This window comes from Chiloscyllium plagiosum, unplaced genomic scaffold (genome assembly GCF_037043375.1).
Source record: "Chiloscyllium plagiosum isolate Xiang-an unplaced genomic scaffold, Cpla_swu_hap1 HiC_scaffold_41, whole genome shotgun sequence".
In the NCBI taxonomy this organism is placed as follows: Eukaryota; Metazoa; Chordata; class Chondrichthyes; order Orectolobiformes; family Hemiscylliidae; genus Chiloscyllium; species Chiloscyllium plagiosum.
Window position 1 is genome coordinate 39,198,795 of NW_028270179.1, and position 16,933 is coordinate 39,215,727.

A 16,933-nucleotide genomic window follows, 5' to 3' on the forward strand; every position below is an offset into this window, starting at 1 on the left:
CTTCAACTCCCTCTCCCACTCCACCAAGGACATGCAGGTCCTGGGCCTCCTCCATCGCCAGATCATAGCAACACGACGGTTGGAGGAAGAGCGCCTCATCTTCCGCCTAGGAACCCTCCAACCACAAGGGATGAACTCAGATTTCCCCAGTTTCCTCATTTCCCCTCCCCCCACCTTGTCTCAGTCCCAACCTTCGGACTCAGCACCACCTTCTTGACCTTCAATCTTCTTCCTGACCTCTCCGCCCCCACCCCACTCCGGCCTATCACCCTCACCTTAACCTCCTTCCACCTATCGCATTCCCAACGCCCCACCTCCCTACCTTTTATCTTAGCCTGCTTGGCACACCTTCCTCATTCCTGAAGAAGGGCTTATGCCCGAAACGTCGATTCTCCTGCTCCTTGGATGCTGCCTGACCTGCTGCGCTTTTCCAGCAACACATTTTTCAGCTCTGATCTCCAGCATCTGCAGACCTCACTTTCTCCCAGACAGGATATACCCAAGGTTAAAACAGGAAGCGAGAGAAGGGGCTGCTGCACCTTTGGCAATGATCTTTACTCCTTCACTGTCCACTGGAACAGTGCCAAGTGTTTGGAGGTTGTAAATGTCATTCCCTTGTTCAAGAAAGGGAATAGGGATAATCCTGGGAGTTACACACCATTCAGTCTTATATCTGTGGTGGGCAAAGTATTCGAGAGGATTCTTAAATAGAAGATTTATGGTTACGTGGAATATCATATTTTGATTACAGATAGCATAGTTTTGTGATGGGGGCAGGTCATGCCTCACAAAACGTATTAAATTCTTTGAGGGTGTGACAAGGGCATTGATGAAGGTAGAGCAGTTCGATGTGATGCAAATGGACTTTAGCGAGGCGTTTGATAAGGTTCCCCATTTTAGGTTCATTCAGGAAGCAATGAGGCATGGGATACAAGGACATTTGTCTGTTTGGAACCAGAATTGGCTAGCCCATAGAAGACAGAGGGTGGTAGTAGATGGAAAGTATTCAGCCTGAAGATCGGGGACCAGTGGCGTTCCGCAGGGAGCGGTTCTGGGACCTTTGCTCTCTGTGATTTTTATAAATGCCTTGGATGAGGAAGTGGAAGGGTGGGTTTGTGAGTTTGCCATGGACACGGAGGTTGGTCGAGTGTGGAGGGCTGTTGCTGGTTACAACGGATCATTGGTAAAACGTGGAACTGGGCTGAAAAGTGGCAGATGGAGTTCAAACTGGAAAAGTGCGAAGGAACCTTTTGGAAGTTCGAATTTTGATGCTGATTCCTGGCAGGATTCCTGGCAGCTTGAGGGAATAGAGGGAATTTGGGGTCGAAGTCCATAGATGCCTCAAAGTTGCCACCGAGTTAATAGGGTTGTTCAGAAGATGTATGGTGTGTTGGCTTTCCTTAGCAGGGCATTCAATGTAAGACTTGAAAGGGTTATGCTGCAGCTCAATAGAGCCCTGATTAGACCACACTCTGAATATTGTGTTTCGTTCCGGGTCGCCGCGTTGTATGGAGGCCGTGGAAGCTTTTCAGAGGATGCAGATGAGATTTACAGGGATGCTGCCTGGATTGGAGGGCAGAAAGGTTGGGGGAGCGAGGGGTATTCTCATTGGAGTGAAGAAGGATGAGAGGCGGTTTGATAGAGGTGTACGAGACGATGAGAAGCAGAGATAGTCAGAGACCTTTATGCCAGGTCAAGAAATGTCTCTAACAAGGGGAGCATAATGTTAGGATTATTGGAGGGAGGTTTCAGGGAGACGTCAGAGGTCGGCTCTTTACACAAAAAGTGTTGGGTGCGTGGAATGTACTACCAGCAGTGGCAATATAGTCAGATACATTAGGGATATTTAAGCGACTCTTGGATAGGCACGTGGATGATCGTAAAACAAGGGGTATGTAGGTTAGTCGGATCTTAGAGTAGGATAAAAGGTCGGCAGAACATCGAGAGCCAAAGGGCCTGTCCTGTGCTCTGCTGTTCTATGTTCTGTGTTGTATGTTTGATGTTCCAGTTCCCCTTTGTTTACCTGAACATCACATTTTGCATCTGCCGAATCTTGCGCTTACCCACCCAGATACTGCGCAACCCAACTTGATTGCGTCCCAACAAGCATTTTGTGCCCTCCTCAAATTCATGTTTCTCCTTCCCCAAATACTCTTCCCCCTTGACGTGCAGGACTCCAATGTCCCCACATTGTTTTCCACAGCTAACCACCCCATTTTACGCCCCCAGTATTTTTCCCAATCACACATGTATGTGTCTGGATATGTGCGTGCGTATGTGTGCATGTGTCTGTGTCTGTATTAGCGTGCACATTCATATGTATGCATCTGTTTGGCTGCATTAACATGTGTATTTGTGTGTTTGCATTAATCTTTATGTGTCGGTTTGTGTATATTCATGTGTGTTTCTGTGTGTATGCATTAGTGTGCATGAATTAGTGTGTCGGTATTTGGAGGTAATAATCTGTTTGTGTGTGTATCAGTGTCTCTGTATTCACGTGTATATCTGTGTCTGTATTAGTGTGTGTATCCGTATGTTTGTACAGTGTGTGTCTGCATGTCTATGTCAGTGTGTGTTATTTTGTGTGTGTATTAGTGTGTATGTACCTGTATGCCTGTATAGTATATGTGTCTGCATTTCTGTGTTAGCGTCTGCATGTATCTGTGTGCATCTATGTATGCGTAGCTGTGCGCGTGTCTGCATTAGGGTGTGTGTATCTGTGTGCAGCAGGCTTGGCTGTCTCTGTGGTCATGAATTGGAGGTGCTGGTGTTGGACTGGTGTGGAGAAACTCAGATATCACACGACACCAGGTTATAGTCCAACAGGTTTATTTGAAGTCACAAGCTTTCGGGGTTTAGCCCTACATCAGGTGAAGTGGGAGGGGAACACACTGAGCACAGTGTTTATGAGCAGAGAGATCGAGGACAGAGAGATCATACGAATGGCGAGGTGCATTGTCGAATGATAAGTAGCTGCAGGTGACCAAGTCAACAGCTGAATAACAAGTGAAGGGCTGACCTACAATCCAATTAAATGTGGCAGAGAAATAATTACAAAAACATTAATAGTAAGGTGGTGATGCAGCCTCTAAAAAATTGCTCTCTGTCTCCAAAGACGTTTCTTTATGAAGAACAAACCAACCATGCATCCTGACAGATTCACAGGCAGTGAAGCCTTTTGGGGGGGGGGGGGGGGGGGAGGGGAAATAAACAAATCGAGTGCTTTGCAATGACATGGGGAGGCCAGCAGAGGGTGGTATTGTATCACATTTAACTCATGAGGGCCAGACGGAGAGCGAGGCCTTTTTCCCAATGGCTTGACTCTCACAATAACAGAGCCCCCATTGCACAGAGATGCAGGCACAGAGATAAACACAAGCAATGGTACACACACTAATATGCTGACACACACACACACACACACACACACACACGGAGGGAAACAGAGACAAGAGATGCACACGGAGATATTTATGTACATAGATGCACATATGGACGCGTATTCAGACACACACGTACAAACACCCCCACACACAGCACACTCTTATAGCGAGTGGGCAAAGATATGTCAGATGCAGTATAATGTGAATAAATGTGAGGTCAACAAGTTTCTTTTCAATGCACTTCTGAAAATTCTACAAATGAACATCAGCACATTTCACAAATGAACATCAGTACATTTCACAGATGAACATCAGTACATTTCACAGATGAACATCAGCACATTTCACAAATGAACATCAGTACATTTCACAGATGAACATCAGTACATTTCACAGATGAACATCAGTACATTTCACAAATGAACATCAGCACATTTCACAAATGAACATCAGTACATTTCACAGATGAACATCAGTACATTTCACAAATGAACATCAGTACATTTCACAGATGAAGAGTGATTACATGATCAATTGTATGAATTAATCTGCCTTGGTTCGAAACTTGATTTCATTGAACAGATCACCACTTCGCCTGACAATATACCGAGGGACATGATGGGTATATGCTAGTTCCCTACGCGTGTGTGCTTTTGTGTTTCTCTCTGACTGAATATGTGTGTCTTTATGTCTATCTGTGTGTGTGTGTATGTGTCTGTGTGTATTTGTGTGTGTGGGTTTATGTCTATGTGTTTGTGTGCGTTTGTTTATGTGTGCACATGTATGTTTGTTTTAGTGTGTATGTGTGTGCGTATATGTGTGCACGTGTGTGTGTTTGTGTGCGTTTATGTCTATGTGTATGTGTGCGCGCGTGTGTTTGTTTTAGTGTGTATGTGTGTGCGTTTGTGTGTCTGTTTGTGTGTCTGTTTGTGTGTGGGTGTGTGTGTGCATGTGTGTGTTTATGTCTATGTGTATGTGTGCGCGTGTGTGTTTGTTTTAGTGTGTATGTGTGTGTGCGTGTGTCTGTTTGTGTGTAGGTGTGTGTGTGCATGCGTGTGTTTATGTCTATGTGTATGTGTGCGCGTGTGTGTTTGTTTTAGTGTGTATGTGTGTGTGCATGTGTGTGCACGTGTGTGTTTGTGTTTATGTGTGTGTGTGCGCCTGCGTGTTTATGTGTGCACATGTGTGTGTGCGTGTGTGTGTGCACGTGTGTATGTGTGTGTGTGTTTATGTGTATATCTGTGCATTTTCCTTCCTAACCTGCCTCCAACAGTGCACGCTTTGTTTTGGAGAGAGCTGCATATCTCTGTGAGTCTACCTCTGTGTGTTTGGGTGTCCAATTGTGTGTGTGTGTGTGTCCATGACTCTGTATTGTGTTTATAAACTCATAAAGATGTTCAGCACAGAAACAGATCTTTCAGTTCAATTCATCCACATCGGTTGGATATCTTGATCTGACCTAGCCCCGTTTGCCAGCACTTGGCCCACATCCCTCTAAACCCTCCCTACTCATGCCCACGTCCTGAGCTCTTTTAAATGTTGTAACTGTACCGGCCTCCACCACTTCCTCTGGCAGCTTGGCCCTTACACATACCACCCTCTAAGTGATTATAGTTACCACAGAGGTCCCTATCAAATCTTTCCCCTCTCAAACTTTACCCTTATAGATGCTTATAAAATTCTGAGGGGCGTATATAAGGTACTTTCCCCAGGTTAGGGGAGCCCAAAACTAGAGTGCGTACATTTAAGGTGAGAGAGGAAGGATTTAAAGTGTGTACCTTTTTTCACACAGAGAGTGGTACGTGTATGGGATGAGCTGCCAGAGGAAGTGGAGGGGGCTGGTACAATGAGAACATTTAAAAGATATCTTGATGGATATATCAATAGGAAGGTTTAGCGGGACGTGGGCCAAGTACAGTGGCTCAGTGGTTAGCACTGCGGCCTCACAGCTCTGGGGTCCCAGGTTCAATTCCTGCCATGGGCAACTACCTGTGTGGAGTTTGCACATTCTCCCCGTGTCTGCGTGGGTTTCCTCCCACAGTCCAAAGATGTGCAGGTCCGGTAAATTGGCCGTGCGAAATTGTCTGTAGTGTCAGGTGTAGGGGAATGAGTCTGGGTGGGTTGCTCTCCGGAGGGTCATTCTGGTTTTTCTGCTCCCTGTCCTGACTGAAACATCCCCCCCCACCTAACACTGCGGGCAATTGAGCGTGGCCAATTCACCTGACCCTGCACATCTTTGGACTGTGGGAGGAAACCGGAGCACCCGGAGGAAACCCACGCAGATACGGGGGGAGAACGTGCAAACTCCACACAGTCAGTCGCCCAAGAGGCTGAACTGAGCCCGCGTTCAGTTTTCAATCTTCAAAGGGGATCCGACCACCCTCTTAATATTATCGGGGATTGTTTCAACGGGAGTCAGGCAAGGTTTCCTCACATTCTCCCACACAGCAGGAGGCCATTCGGCCCGTTCCGTGTTTGCTAGTTCTTTCGAAAAGCCACTTCACCACCCCCCCCCATCCCCACCTTCTCAATTTTCCTGGTTTAAAAGCGGATTCACACGGCATTTCAACATGAAAGATAACTGACGTTGGAGAAATTAGCCCCAAAAAATGAGAGATCGCAAAGCACAGATCAAAGTGAAATTGACGAACGGTATCGCGGAAGAGAAATTGACTCGGTGGAAACAGCCCAATAGTCTCCCCAGGTAGTTAAGAATTCTCTCCCTTGAGCTGGGGATAAAGGAATCTTGTACGATAAGGTTAATTAAAATGGGGGAAAAGTACAATGTATTTGGAAATGGAATAAATCCAGTTGCAATGACGGTAATTGAAAAACAGTTGTCTGATTCTTGTCCTGACTCTCGATACAATGCAACAATCCTGACAGTATCAATGGGACCAGGGGATTCCGGCTCACTTTGCAAGGACTGTCGCTTTTGAAACAGTGAGGTGTTTCCATTAAATAAAAGCAAGTTACTGTGGATGCTGGAATCCGAAACCTAAAGAGAAAAATGCTGGAAAGTCTCAGCAGGTCTGGCAGCATCCGTAAGGAGAGAAAAGAGCTGACGTTTCGAGTCTAACTGACGCTTTGTCAAAGCTCTAAAGGTGTTCCTGCTGTGGGAGCGAGGTCCTTGCTGGGTGCCTCTCAGTCTGCCTGCCCTTTCTGTGGCTTTGCTATTGCCGTGTTACGAGACTGTCCTCAGTGCTCTGGGACGCCTGTGTTGATCTGGTATTGGCTAGATTACTTACGGTGTGGAAACGGGCCCTTCGGCCCAACAAGTCCACACCGACCGGCCGAAGCACAGCCCACCCAGACCCGTTCCCCTACACCTAACACTGCGGGCAATTTAGCACGGTCAATTCACCTGACCCTGCACATCTTTGGACTGTGGGAGGAAACCGGAGCACCCGGAGGAAACCCACGCAGACACGGGGAGAATGTGCAAACTCTACACAGTCAGTCGCCCAAGAGGGGGTATTGTTAGTGTTTTTTTGGGAACACTAAATTCCCTTGTCTACGAGTGCTGTCTGGTTTCGCTTATCAGCCTGTTTGGTCACTGCTGAGGCATTCTGGGTATTTCTGGTGTAGTTTGGCCATGTTTGCCCTCCCATGTTCTGTGTGGGCGGGGGGGAACAGATCTTTTCCCACAACTGGATATCGAAACATCAGGCAGCACGGTGGCTCAGTGGTTAGCACTGATGCCTCACAGCGCCAGAGACCCGGGTTCAATTCCCCCCTCGGGTGAACGTCTGTGTGGCGTTTACACATTCTCCCTGGGTTTCCTCCCACAGTCCAAAGGTGTGCAGGTCAGGGTGAATTGGCCATGCTAAATTGCCCGTAGTGATAGGTGCATTAGTCAGGGGTAAATATAGGGTAGGGGAATGGGTCTGGGTGGGTTACTCCTCGGAGGGTCGGTGTGGACTTGTTGGGCTGAAGGCCCTACTGTAGAGAATCTAATCTAATCTTTTCCCCACCTTTTCAGGTAATAAGCATCGATCGCTATGTCAGCAGTCTCCCCTACCCCAGCACCCGGCCTTATTTTTATCAGCATTGATTTAAGATTGAGTTGGATGCTGCACCGAAGTTTCAACAGACTGCCCAATTCCGGGTGTGAATCCTGCATGACGTTTGTGGAAGGTGACCAATGGGTTACCTGAAGTCAGATGGTGATTGAGTCGAGTTGGGGAATAAAGCGGAGAAATCTACCCACTAGGGGAACAAGGAAAAGGAATGTGGGATGTGAGCTTTCAAATACGCTCTTGCCGTGTCCTCAGTGCTCTGGGACACCTGTGTTGATCTGGTATTGGCTAGATTACTTACAGAGGAATCTCAGAGACAACTTTTTCACTCAGAGGGTGTGTGTGGAATGAGCTTGGGGGAGCAATTTCTCAATATGGAATTCTTGGAAATGTGATTCCTTTCTTTAAAACGCTCCCGCACAGAAAGCCAACATTTTATTTTGCAGTATTTCAAGGGGAAGAAACGAAAATTTAAAAACAAATTCTTAGTTAGCAAGTTTCGAGAAGATTTGTGGCTCAGGTTGATGTTCTGGGTGTAGGTTTGCTCGCTGAGCTGGAAGGCTCGCTTTCAGATGTTTTGTCACCCTGCTAGGTAACATCATCGGTGAGCCCCAGATGTAGCACTGGGGGGATGGCCCACTTTTTAATTTATGTGTTTCAGTCTCCTTGGACTTTGACGTCATTTCCTGTGGTGATGCCATTTCCTGTTCTTTTTCTCAGAGGGTGCTAAATGGGATCTAAGTCGACGTGTTTATTGATAGAGTTCCTGCTGGAATGTCATGCTTCTAGGAATTCTCGCGCGTGTCTCTGTTTGGCTTGTCCTAGGATGGATGTGACGTCCCAGTTGAAATTATATCCTTCCTCACCTATTTGAAAGGGCAAGGACTGATTAGGGATAGTCAGCATGGCTTTGTGCGTGGGAAATCATGTCTCATAAACTTGATTGAGTTTTTTGAAGAAGTAACAAAGATGATTGATGAGGGCAGAGCGGTAGATGTGATCTATTTGGACTTCAGTAAGGCGTTCGACAAGGTTCCCCATGGGAGACTGGTTAGCAAGGTTAGATCTCACAGAATGCAGGGAAAACTAGCCATTTGGATACAGAACTGGCTCAAAGGTAGAAGACAGAGGGTGGTGGTGGAGGGTGTTTTTCAGACTGGAGGCCTGTGACCATTGGAGTGCCACAAGGATCGGTGCTGGGTCCTCTACTTTTCATCCTTTATATAAGTGATTTGGATGTGAACAAAGGAGGGAGAGTTAGTAAGTTTGCAGATGACACCAAAGGTGTAGTGGACAGTGAAGAAAGTTACCTCAGATTACAACGGGATGTAATGGACTGAGGAGTTGTAGGTGAAGTTAAATTTAGATAAATGCGAGGTGCTGCATTTTGGGAAAGCAAATCTTAGCAGGACTTATACACTTAATGGTAAGGTCCTGGGGAGTGTTGCTGAACAAAGAGACCTTGGAGTGCAGGTTCATAGCTCCTTGAAAGTGGAGTCACAGGTAGATAGGATAGTGAAGGAGGCGTTTGGTATGCTTTCCTTTATTGGTCAGATTATTGAGTACAGGAGTTGGGAGGTCATGTTGCGGCTGTATAGGACATTGGTTAGGCCACTGTTGGAATATTGCGTGCAATTCTGGTCTCCTTCCTATCGGAAAGATGTTGAGAAATCTGAAAGGGTGCAGAAAAGATTTACAAGGATGTTGCCAGGTTTAGAAGGTTTAAGCTATAGGCAGGGTCTGAATAGTCTCAGCTGTTTTCCTTAGTGTTGGAGGCTGAGGGGTGATCTTATAGAGGTTTATAACATCATGAGGGGGGGGACATGGATAGGGTAAATAGACAAGGTCTTTTCCCCCTGGGGTGGGGGAGACTGAGGGGGTGACCTTATAGAGGTTTATAACATCATGAGGGGGGACATGGATAGGGTAAATAGACAAGGTCTTTTCCCCCTGGGGTGAGGGGAGACTGAGGGGGTGACCTTATCAAGGTTTATAACATCATGAAGGGGACATGGATAGGGTAAATAGACAAGGTCTTTTCCCGCTGGGGTGGGGGAGTCCAGAACTAGAGGGGCATAGGTTTTGGGTGAGAGGGGGAAAATAGAAAAGGAATCTCAGAGACAACTTTTTCACTCAGAGGGTGGTGTGTGTGTGGAATGAGCTGCCAGAGGAAGTGGTGGAGGCTGGTACAATTGCAACATTTAAGAGGCAGCTGGATGGGGACATGAATAGGAAGGGTTTGGAGGGATATGGGCCGAGTGCTGGCAGGTGGGACTACATTAGGTTGGGATATCTGGGTTGGCACGGACGGGTTGGCCCGAAGGGTTTGCTTCTGTGCTGGACATCACTGTGACTCTCTGACTCTAAGAGTGTCAGACAGTGTGAGTAAACTGTAAATGCACTCAACACAGTGGGCACGGTGGCTCAGTGGTTAGCTCTGCTGCCTCACCGCGCCAGGGCCCTGGATTTGATTCCAGCCTCGGGCGACTTTGTGGAGTTCACACATTCTCCCCGTGTGGGTTTTCTCAAGTTTCCTCCCACAGGCCAAAAGATGCAGCTTAGGGAGACTTGGCTGTGCTAGATTGCCCGTAGTGTTCGGTGCATTAGTCAGGGGTCCGTAAAGGGAATGGGTCTGGGTGGGTTACTCTTCGGAGGGTCGGGGTGGACCTGTTGGGCTGAAGGGCCTGTTTTCACGCCGTAGGGAATCTAATCTGATCACAATACCAATGTGAATAAAGGTGAGGTCAGCAAGTTTACTTTAAATCTGCTTCGGAGAATTCTACAAAATGAACAGAGTGATTACATAGATCAATTACACAAATTAATGCTTCGGAGATGCCGGTGTTGGACTGGGGTGTACAAAGTTAAAAAACACAACACCAGGTTATAGTCCAACTGGTTTAAGTGGAAACACACTAGCTTTCGGAGCAACGCTCCTTCATCCTGCTCACAATCACCTGATGAAGGAGCGTCGCTCCGAAAGCTAGTGTGTTTCCACTTAAACCTGTTGGACTATAACCTGGTGTTGTGTGATTTTTAACAAATTAATGCGACTTTAGTTTGCAATGATCTTCACTTTACTAAATAGATCAACCACTTCCCTCACGACACCCCAGGGGACACAGTGTAGCTCGGTACATGTGCGTTTTTGTGTTTATCAACGTGTGTACCTGTGACTGTACATGCGTGCGTCTTCATGCAGCCTGTGTGTTTGTGAGCCTCGGTGACTGACCCTACTGCGAATGAGGCTCATGTTCGTGGGACGTGCGTGAGGTGCGCGTGTGTCGACCCCTGTGCGTTTCTGTCACTGCGCGTGAGGGCATCCACGAATACGTTTTCGTGCTTGAGCACTCATCGAGCACGGAAACAGACCCTTCAGCCCGACGCGTCCACAGATGTCCTCAACTGGCCGTTATCCCATTTCCCAGCACCCGGTCCATATCCCCCCAAACTCTTCCTATTCCTGTCCCCATCGAGATGCCCTTTAGATGCTGCAATTGTACCAGCCTCCACCACTTCCTCTGGCAGCGGGTTCCACACACGTACCACCCTCTGGAGGTAAAAGTTGCCCCTCGGGTCCCTTTTCAAATTTTTTCCCTCCCATCCCGAACCTATCCTGACTTTGCCCTGCACAAGTTAAAGCAACCTCAAGAGGCAGCTTACAGATGAGTCCTCCCACCTCGGGGTGGCGCTGCGGGCTGGCAGTGAGCCGGTCCTCCCAGCGGGTCCTCCCACCTCGGGGTGTCGCTGCGGGCTGGCAGTGAGCCGGTCCTCCCAGCGAGTCCTCCCACCTCGGGGTGTCGCTGCGGGCTGGCAGTGAGCCGGTCCTCCCAGCGGGTCCTCCCACCGTGTGGTGTCGCTGCGGGCTGGCAGTGAGCCGGTCCTCCCAGCGGGTCCTCCCACCTCGGTGTGTCGCTGCGGGCTGGCAGTGAGCCGGTCCTCCCAGCGGGTCCTCCCACCTCGGGGTGTCGCTGCGGGCTGGCAGTGAGCCGGTCCTCCCAGCGGGTCCTCCCACCTCGGGGTGTCGCTGCGGGCTGGCAGTGCGCCGGTCCTCCCAGCGGATCCTCCCACCGTGTGGTGTCGCTGCGGGCTGGCAGTGCGCCGGTCCTCCCAGTGAGTCCTCCCACCTCGGGGTGTCGCTGCGGGCTGGCAGTGAGCCGGTCCTCCCAGCGGGTCCTCCCACCGTGTGGTGTCGCTGCGGGCTGGCAGTGAGCCGGTCCTCCCAGCGGGTCCTCCCACCTCGGGGTGTCGCTGCGGGCTGGCAGTGCGCCGGTCCTCCCAGCGGATCCTCCCACCGTGTGGTGTCGCTGCGGGCTGGCAGTGCGCCGGTCCTCCCAGTGAGTCCTCCCACCTCGGGGTGTCGCTGCGGGCTGGCAGTGAGCCGGTCCTCCCAGCGGGTCCTCCCACCGTGTGGTGTCGCTGCGGGCTGGCAGTGAGCCGGTCCTCCCAGCGGGTCCTCCCACCTCGGGGTGTCGCTGCGGGCTGGCAGTGAGCCGGTCCTCCCAGCGGGTCCTCCCACCGTGTGGTGTCGCTGCGGGCTGGCAGTGAGCCGCTCCTCCCAGCGGCTCCTCTCTCGCTGACGGCCGCCCCGTGGGGGGTTGGGGGGGGAGAAGGTGCCGGCGTGAAGCGGGAGGATGAGCAGCCGTTACCCCCCGAGGCCGCTGCTGGCGCCGGCGGACGGTGTGGAGCCGGAGTCCCGGGAGGAGGAGGAGGCCGCGGCGGCGGCGGCGGTGTCCCCCGGGGAGGCGGAAGCGCTGGTCCCCGGGGCCGGGTCCGGGTCCGGGTCCGGGGCCCCGCGGCGGGCGGCTCCATCCGGGTCCCCGCGGAGGGCGGTGCTGACGGTCTGTGTCCTTTGTTACATCAACCTCCTCAACTACATGGACCGCTTCACAGTGGCAGGTCAGCGCCAGTAACACCAGTACAGACCAGTACAACACCAGTACAGACCAGTATAACACCAGTAACACCAGTACAGACCAGTACAACACCAATATAACACCAGTACAGACCAGTACAGACCAGTATAACACCAATATAACACCAGTACAGACCAGTATAACACCAGTAACACCAGTACAGACCAGTACAACACCAGTAACACCAGTATAACACCAGTACAGACCAGTACAACACCAGTAACACCAGTATAACACCAGTAACACCAGTACAGACCAGTACAACACCAGTAACACCAGTATAACACCAGTAACACCAGTACAGACCAGTACAACACCAATATAACACCAGTACAGACCAGTACAACACCAGTAACACCAGTATAACACCAGTAACACCAGTACAGACCAGTATAACACCAGTAACACCAGTATAACACCAGTAACACCAGTACAGACCAGTACAACACCAGTAACACCAGTATAACACCAGTAACACCAGTACAGACCAGTATAACACCAGTAACACCAGTATAACACCAGTAACACCAGTACAACACCAGTAACACCAGTATAACACCAGTAACACCAGTACAGACCAGTATAACACCAGTATAACACCAGTAACACCAGTACAGACCAGTACAACACCAGTAACACCAGTATAACACCAGTACAGACCAGTACAACACCAGTAACACCAGTATAACACCAGTAACACCAGTACAGACCAGTACAACACCAGTAACACCAGTACAACACCAGTACAACACCAGTACAGACCAGTAACACCAGTACAGACCAGTACAACACCAGTACAGACCAGTACAACACCAGTACAGACCAGTAACACCAGTACAGACCAGTACAACACCAGTACAGACCAGTAACACCAGTACAGACCAGTAACACCAGTACAGACCAGTACAACACCAGTACAGACCAGTACAACACCAATATAACACCAGTACAGACCAGTAACACCAGTACAGACCAGTATAACACCAGTACAACACCAGTACAACACCAGTACAACACCAGTATAACACCAGTACAACACCAGTAACACCAGTACAGACCAGTACAACACCAGTATAACACCAGTACAGACCAGTAACACCAGTACAGACCAGTACAACACCAGTAACACCGGTATAACACCAGTACAGACCAGTATAACACCAGTACAGACCAGTACAACACCAGTATAACACCAGTATAACTACATGGACCGCTTCACAGTGGCAGGTCAGCGCCAGTAACACCAGTACAACACCAGTACAGACCAGTATAACACCAGTACAGACCAGTAACACCAGTACAGACCAGTACAGACCAGTATAACACCAGTATAACACCAGTATAACTACATGGACCGGTTCACAGTGGCAGGTCAGCGCCAGTAACACCAGTAACACCAGTACAGACCAGTATAACACCAGTACAACACCAGTACAGACCAGTATAACACCAATATAACACCAGTACAGACCAGTAACACCAGTACAGACCAGTATAACACCAGTACAGACCAGTATAACACCAGTATAACTACATGGACCGGTTCACAGTGGCAGGTCAGCGCCAGTACAGACCAGTATAACACCAGTATAACACCAGTATAACTACATGGACCGGTTCACAGTGGCAGGTCAGCGCCAGTAACACCAGTACAGACCAGTATAACACCAGTACAACACCAGTACAGACCAGTATAACACCAGTATAACACCAGTATAACTACATGGACCGGTTCACAGTGGCAGGTCAGCGCCAGTAACACCAGTACAGACCAGTATAACACCAGTACAACACCAGTATAACACCAGTACAGACCAGTATAACACCAGTACAGACCAGTATAACACCAGTACAGACCAGTACAACACCAGTAACACCAGTACAGACCAGTACAACACCAGTAACACCAGTACAACACCAGTAACACCAGTACAACACCAGTAACACCAGTACAGACCAGTACAACACCAGTATAACACCAGTACAGACCAGTAACACCAGTACAGACCAGTACAACACCAGTAACACCGGTATAACACCAGTACAGACCAGTATAACACCAGTACAGACCAGTACAACACCAGTATAACACCAGTATAACTACATGGACCGCTTCACAGTGGCAGGTCAGCGCCAGTAACACCAGTACAGACCAGTATAACACCAGTACAGACCAGTACAACACCAGTATAACACCAGTACAGACCAGTACAACACCAGTACAGACCAGTACAACACCAGTATAACACCAGTACAGACCAGTACAACACCAGTATAACACCAGTACAGACCAGTATAACACCAGTACAGACCAGTACAACACCAGTATAACACCAGTACAGACCAGTACAACACCAGTACAACACCAGTACAACACCAGTACAGACCAGTACAGACCAGTACAACACCAGTACAACACCAGTATAACTACATGGACCGCTTCACAGTGGCAGGTCAGCGCCAGTAACACCAGTACAGACCAGTAACACCAGTACAGACCAGTATAACACCAGTACAACACCAGTATAACTACATGGACCGCTTCACAGTGGCAGGTCAGCGCCAGTAACACCAGTACAACACCAGTACAGACCAGTATAACACCAGTACAGACCAGTAACACCAGTACAGACCAGTACAGACCAGTATAACACCAGTACAACACCAGTATAACTACATGGACCGCTTCACAGTGGCAGGTCAGCGCCAGTAACACCAGTACAACACCAGTACAGACCAGTATAACACCAGTACAGACCAGTAACACCAGTACAGACCAGTACAGACCAGTATAACACCAGTATAACACCAGTATAACTACATGGACCGGTTCACAGTGGCAGGTCAGCGCCAGTAACACCAGTACAGACCAGTATAACACCAGTACAACACCAGTATAACACCAGTACAACACCAGTACAGACCAGTATAACACCAGTACAACACCAGTACAGACCAGTATAACACCAATATAACACCAGTACAGACCAGTAACACCAGTACAGACCAGTATAACACCAGTATAACACCAGTATAACACCAGTATAACTACATGGACCGGTTCACAGTGGCAGGTCAGCGCCAGTACAGACCAGTATAACACCAGTATAACACCAGTATAACTACATGGACCGGTTCACAGTGGCAGGTCAGCGCCAGTAACACCAGTACAGACCAGTATAACACCAGTACAACACCAGTACAGACCAGTATAACACCAGTATAACTACATGGACCGGTTCACAGTGGCAGGTCAGCGCCAGTAACACCAGTACAGACCAGTATAACACCAGTACAACACCAGTACAGACTAGTACAACACCAGTATAACACCAGTACAGACCAGTATAACACCAGTACAGACCAGTACAGACCAGTATAACACCAGTACAGACCAGTACAACACCAGTACAACACCAGTAACACCAGTACAGACCAGTACAACACCAGTAACACCAGTACAACAGCAGTACAACACCAGTAACACCAGTACAGACCAGTACAACACCAGTATAACACCAGTACAGACCAGTAACACCAGTACAGACCAGTACAACACCAGTAACACCGGTATAACACCAGTACAGACCAGTATAACACCAGTACAGACCAGTATAACACCAGTATAACTACATGGACCGCTTCACAGTGGCAGGTCAGCGCCAGTAACACCAGTACAGACCAGTATAACACCAGTATAACACCAGTATAACACCAGTACAGACCAGTATAACACCAGTACAGACCAGTACAACACCAGTATAACACCAGTACAGACCAGTACAACACCAGTACAGACCAGTACAACACCAGTACAACACCAGTACAGACCAGTACAACACCAGTATAACACCAGTACAGACCAGTATAACACCAGTACAGACCAGTACAACACCAGTATAACACCAGTACAACACCAGTACAGACCAGTACAACACCAGTACAACACCAGTACAGACCAGTACAACACCAGTACAACACCAGTACAGACCAGTATAACACCAGTAACACCAGTACAGACCAGTACAACACCAGTACAACACCAGTACAGACCAGTATAACACCAGTAACACCAGTATAACACCAGTACAGACCAGTACAACACCAGTATAACACCAGTACAGACCAGTATAACACCAGTAACACCAGTACAGACCAGTATAACACCAGTACAACACCAGTACAACACCAGTACAGACCAGTATGACACCAGTAACACCAGTACAACACCAGTACAGACCAGTATAACACCAGTACAGACCAGTATAACACCAGTACAACACCAGTACAGACCAGTATAACACCAGTACAGACCAGTATAACACCAGTAACACCAGTACAACACCAGTACAGACCAGTATAACACCAGTACAGACCAGTATAACACCAGTACAGACCAGTATAACACCAGTAACACCAGTATAACACCAGTAACACCAGTACAACACCAGTACAGACCAGTACAACACCAGTACAGACCAGTACAACACCAGTACAGACCAGTAACACCAGTACAGACCAGTATAACACCAGTATAACTACATGGACCGCTTCACAGTGGCAGGTCAGCGCCAGTACAGACCAGTACAACACCAGTACAGACCAGTATAACACC

The 16,933-nt window shown here is 48.8% G+C and overlaps 1 protein-coding gene and 1 long non-coding RNA gene across 3 annotated transcripts in view; one reads left to right on the forward strand and one right to left on the reverse strand.

The window, feature by feature from the left end:
• Nucleotides 1–2,795: 2,795 nt before the first annotated feature.
• Nucleotides 2,796–11,451, reverse strand: LOC148138239 (uncharacterized). 2 transcript variants are annotated; one of them, XR_015754025.1, is made up of 3 exons: nucleotides 11,082–11,451; nucleotides 7,671–8,268; nucleotides 2,796–6,598 (listed from the first exon to the last, which is right to left on the reverse strand). It is a non-coding gene; the product is annotated as an uncharacterized LOC148138239 (long non-coding RNA). The 2 variants fall into 2 exon arrangements; XR_015754024.1 differs by having other exon boundaries at nucleotides 11,066–11,451.
• Nucleotides 11,452–11,993: 542 nt separating this feature from the next.
• The window catches only part of LOC122545355 (protein spinster homolog 1-like), a 34,573-nt gene continuing 29,633 nt past the window's right edge, over nucleotides 11,994–16,933 (forward strand). Inside the window, exon 1 of the mRNA XM_087981918.1 lies at nucleotides 11,994–12,301. Coding sequence (XP_087838044.1) covers nucleotides 12,037–12,301 — 265 coding nt within the window. The 5' untranslated portion in view covers nucleotides 11,994–12,036. The remainder of the gene's footprint in view (nucleotides 12,302–16,933) is intronic.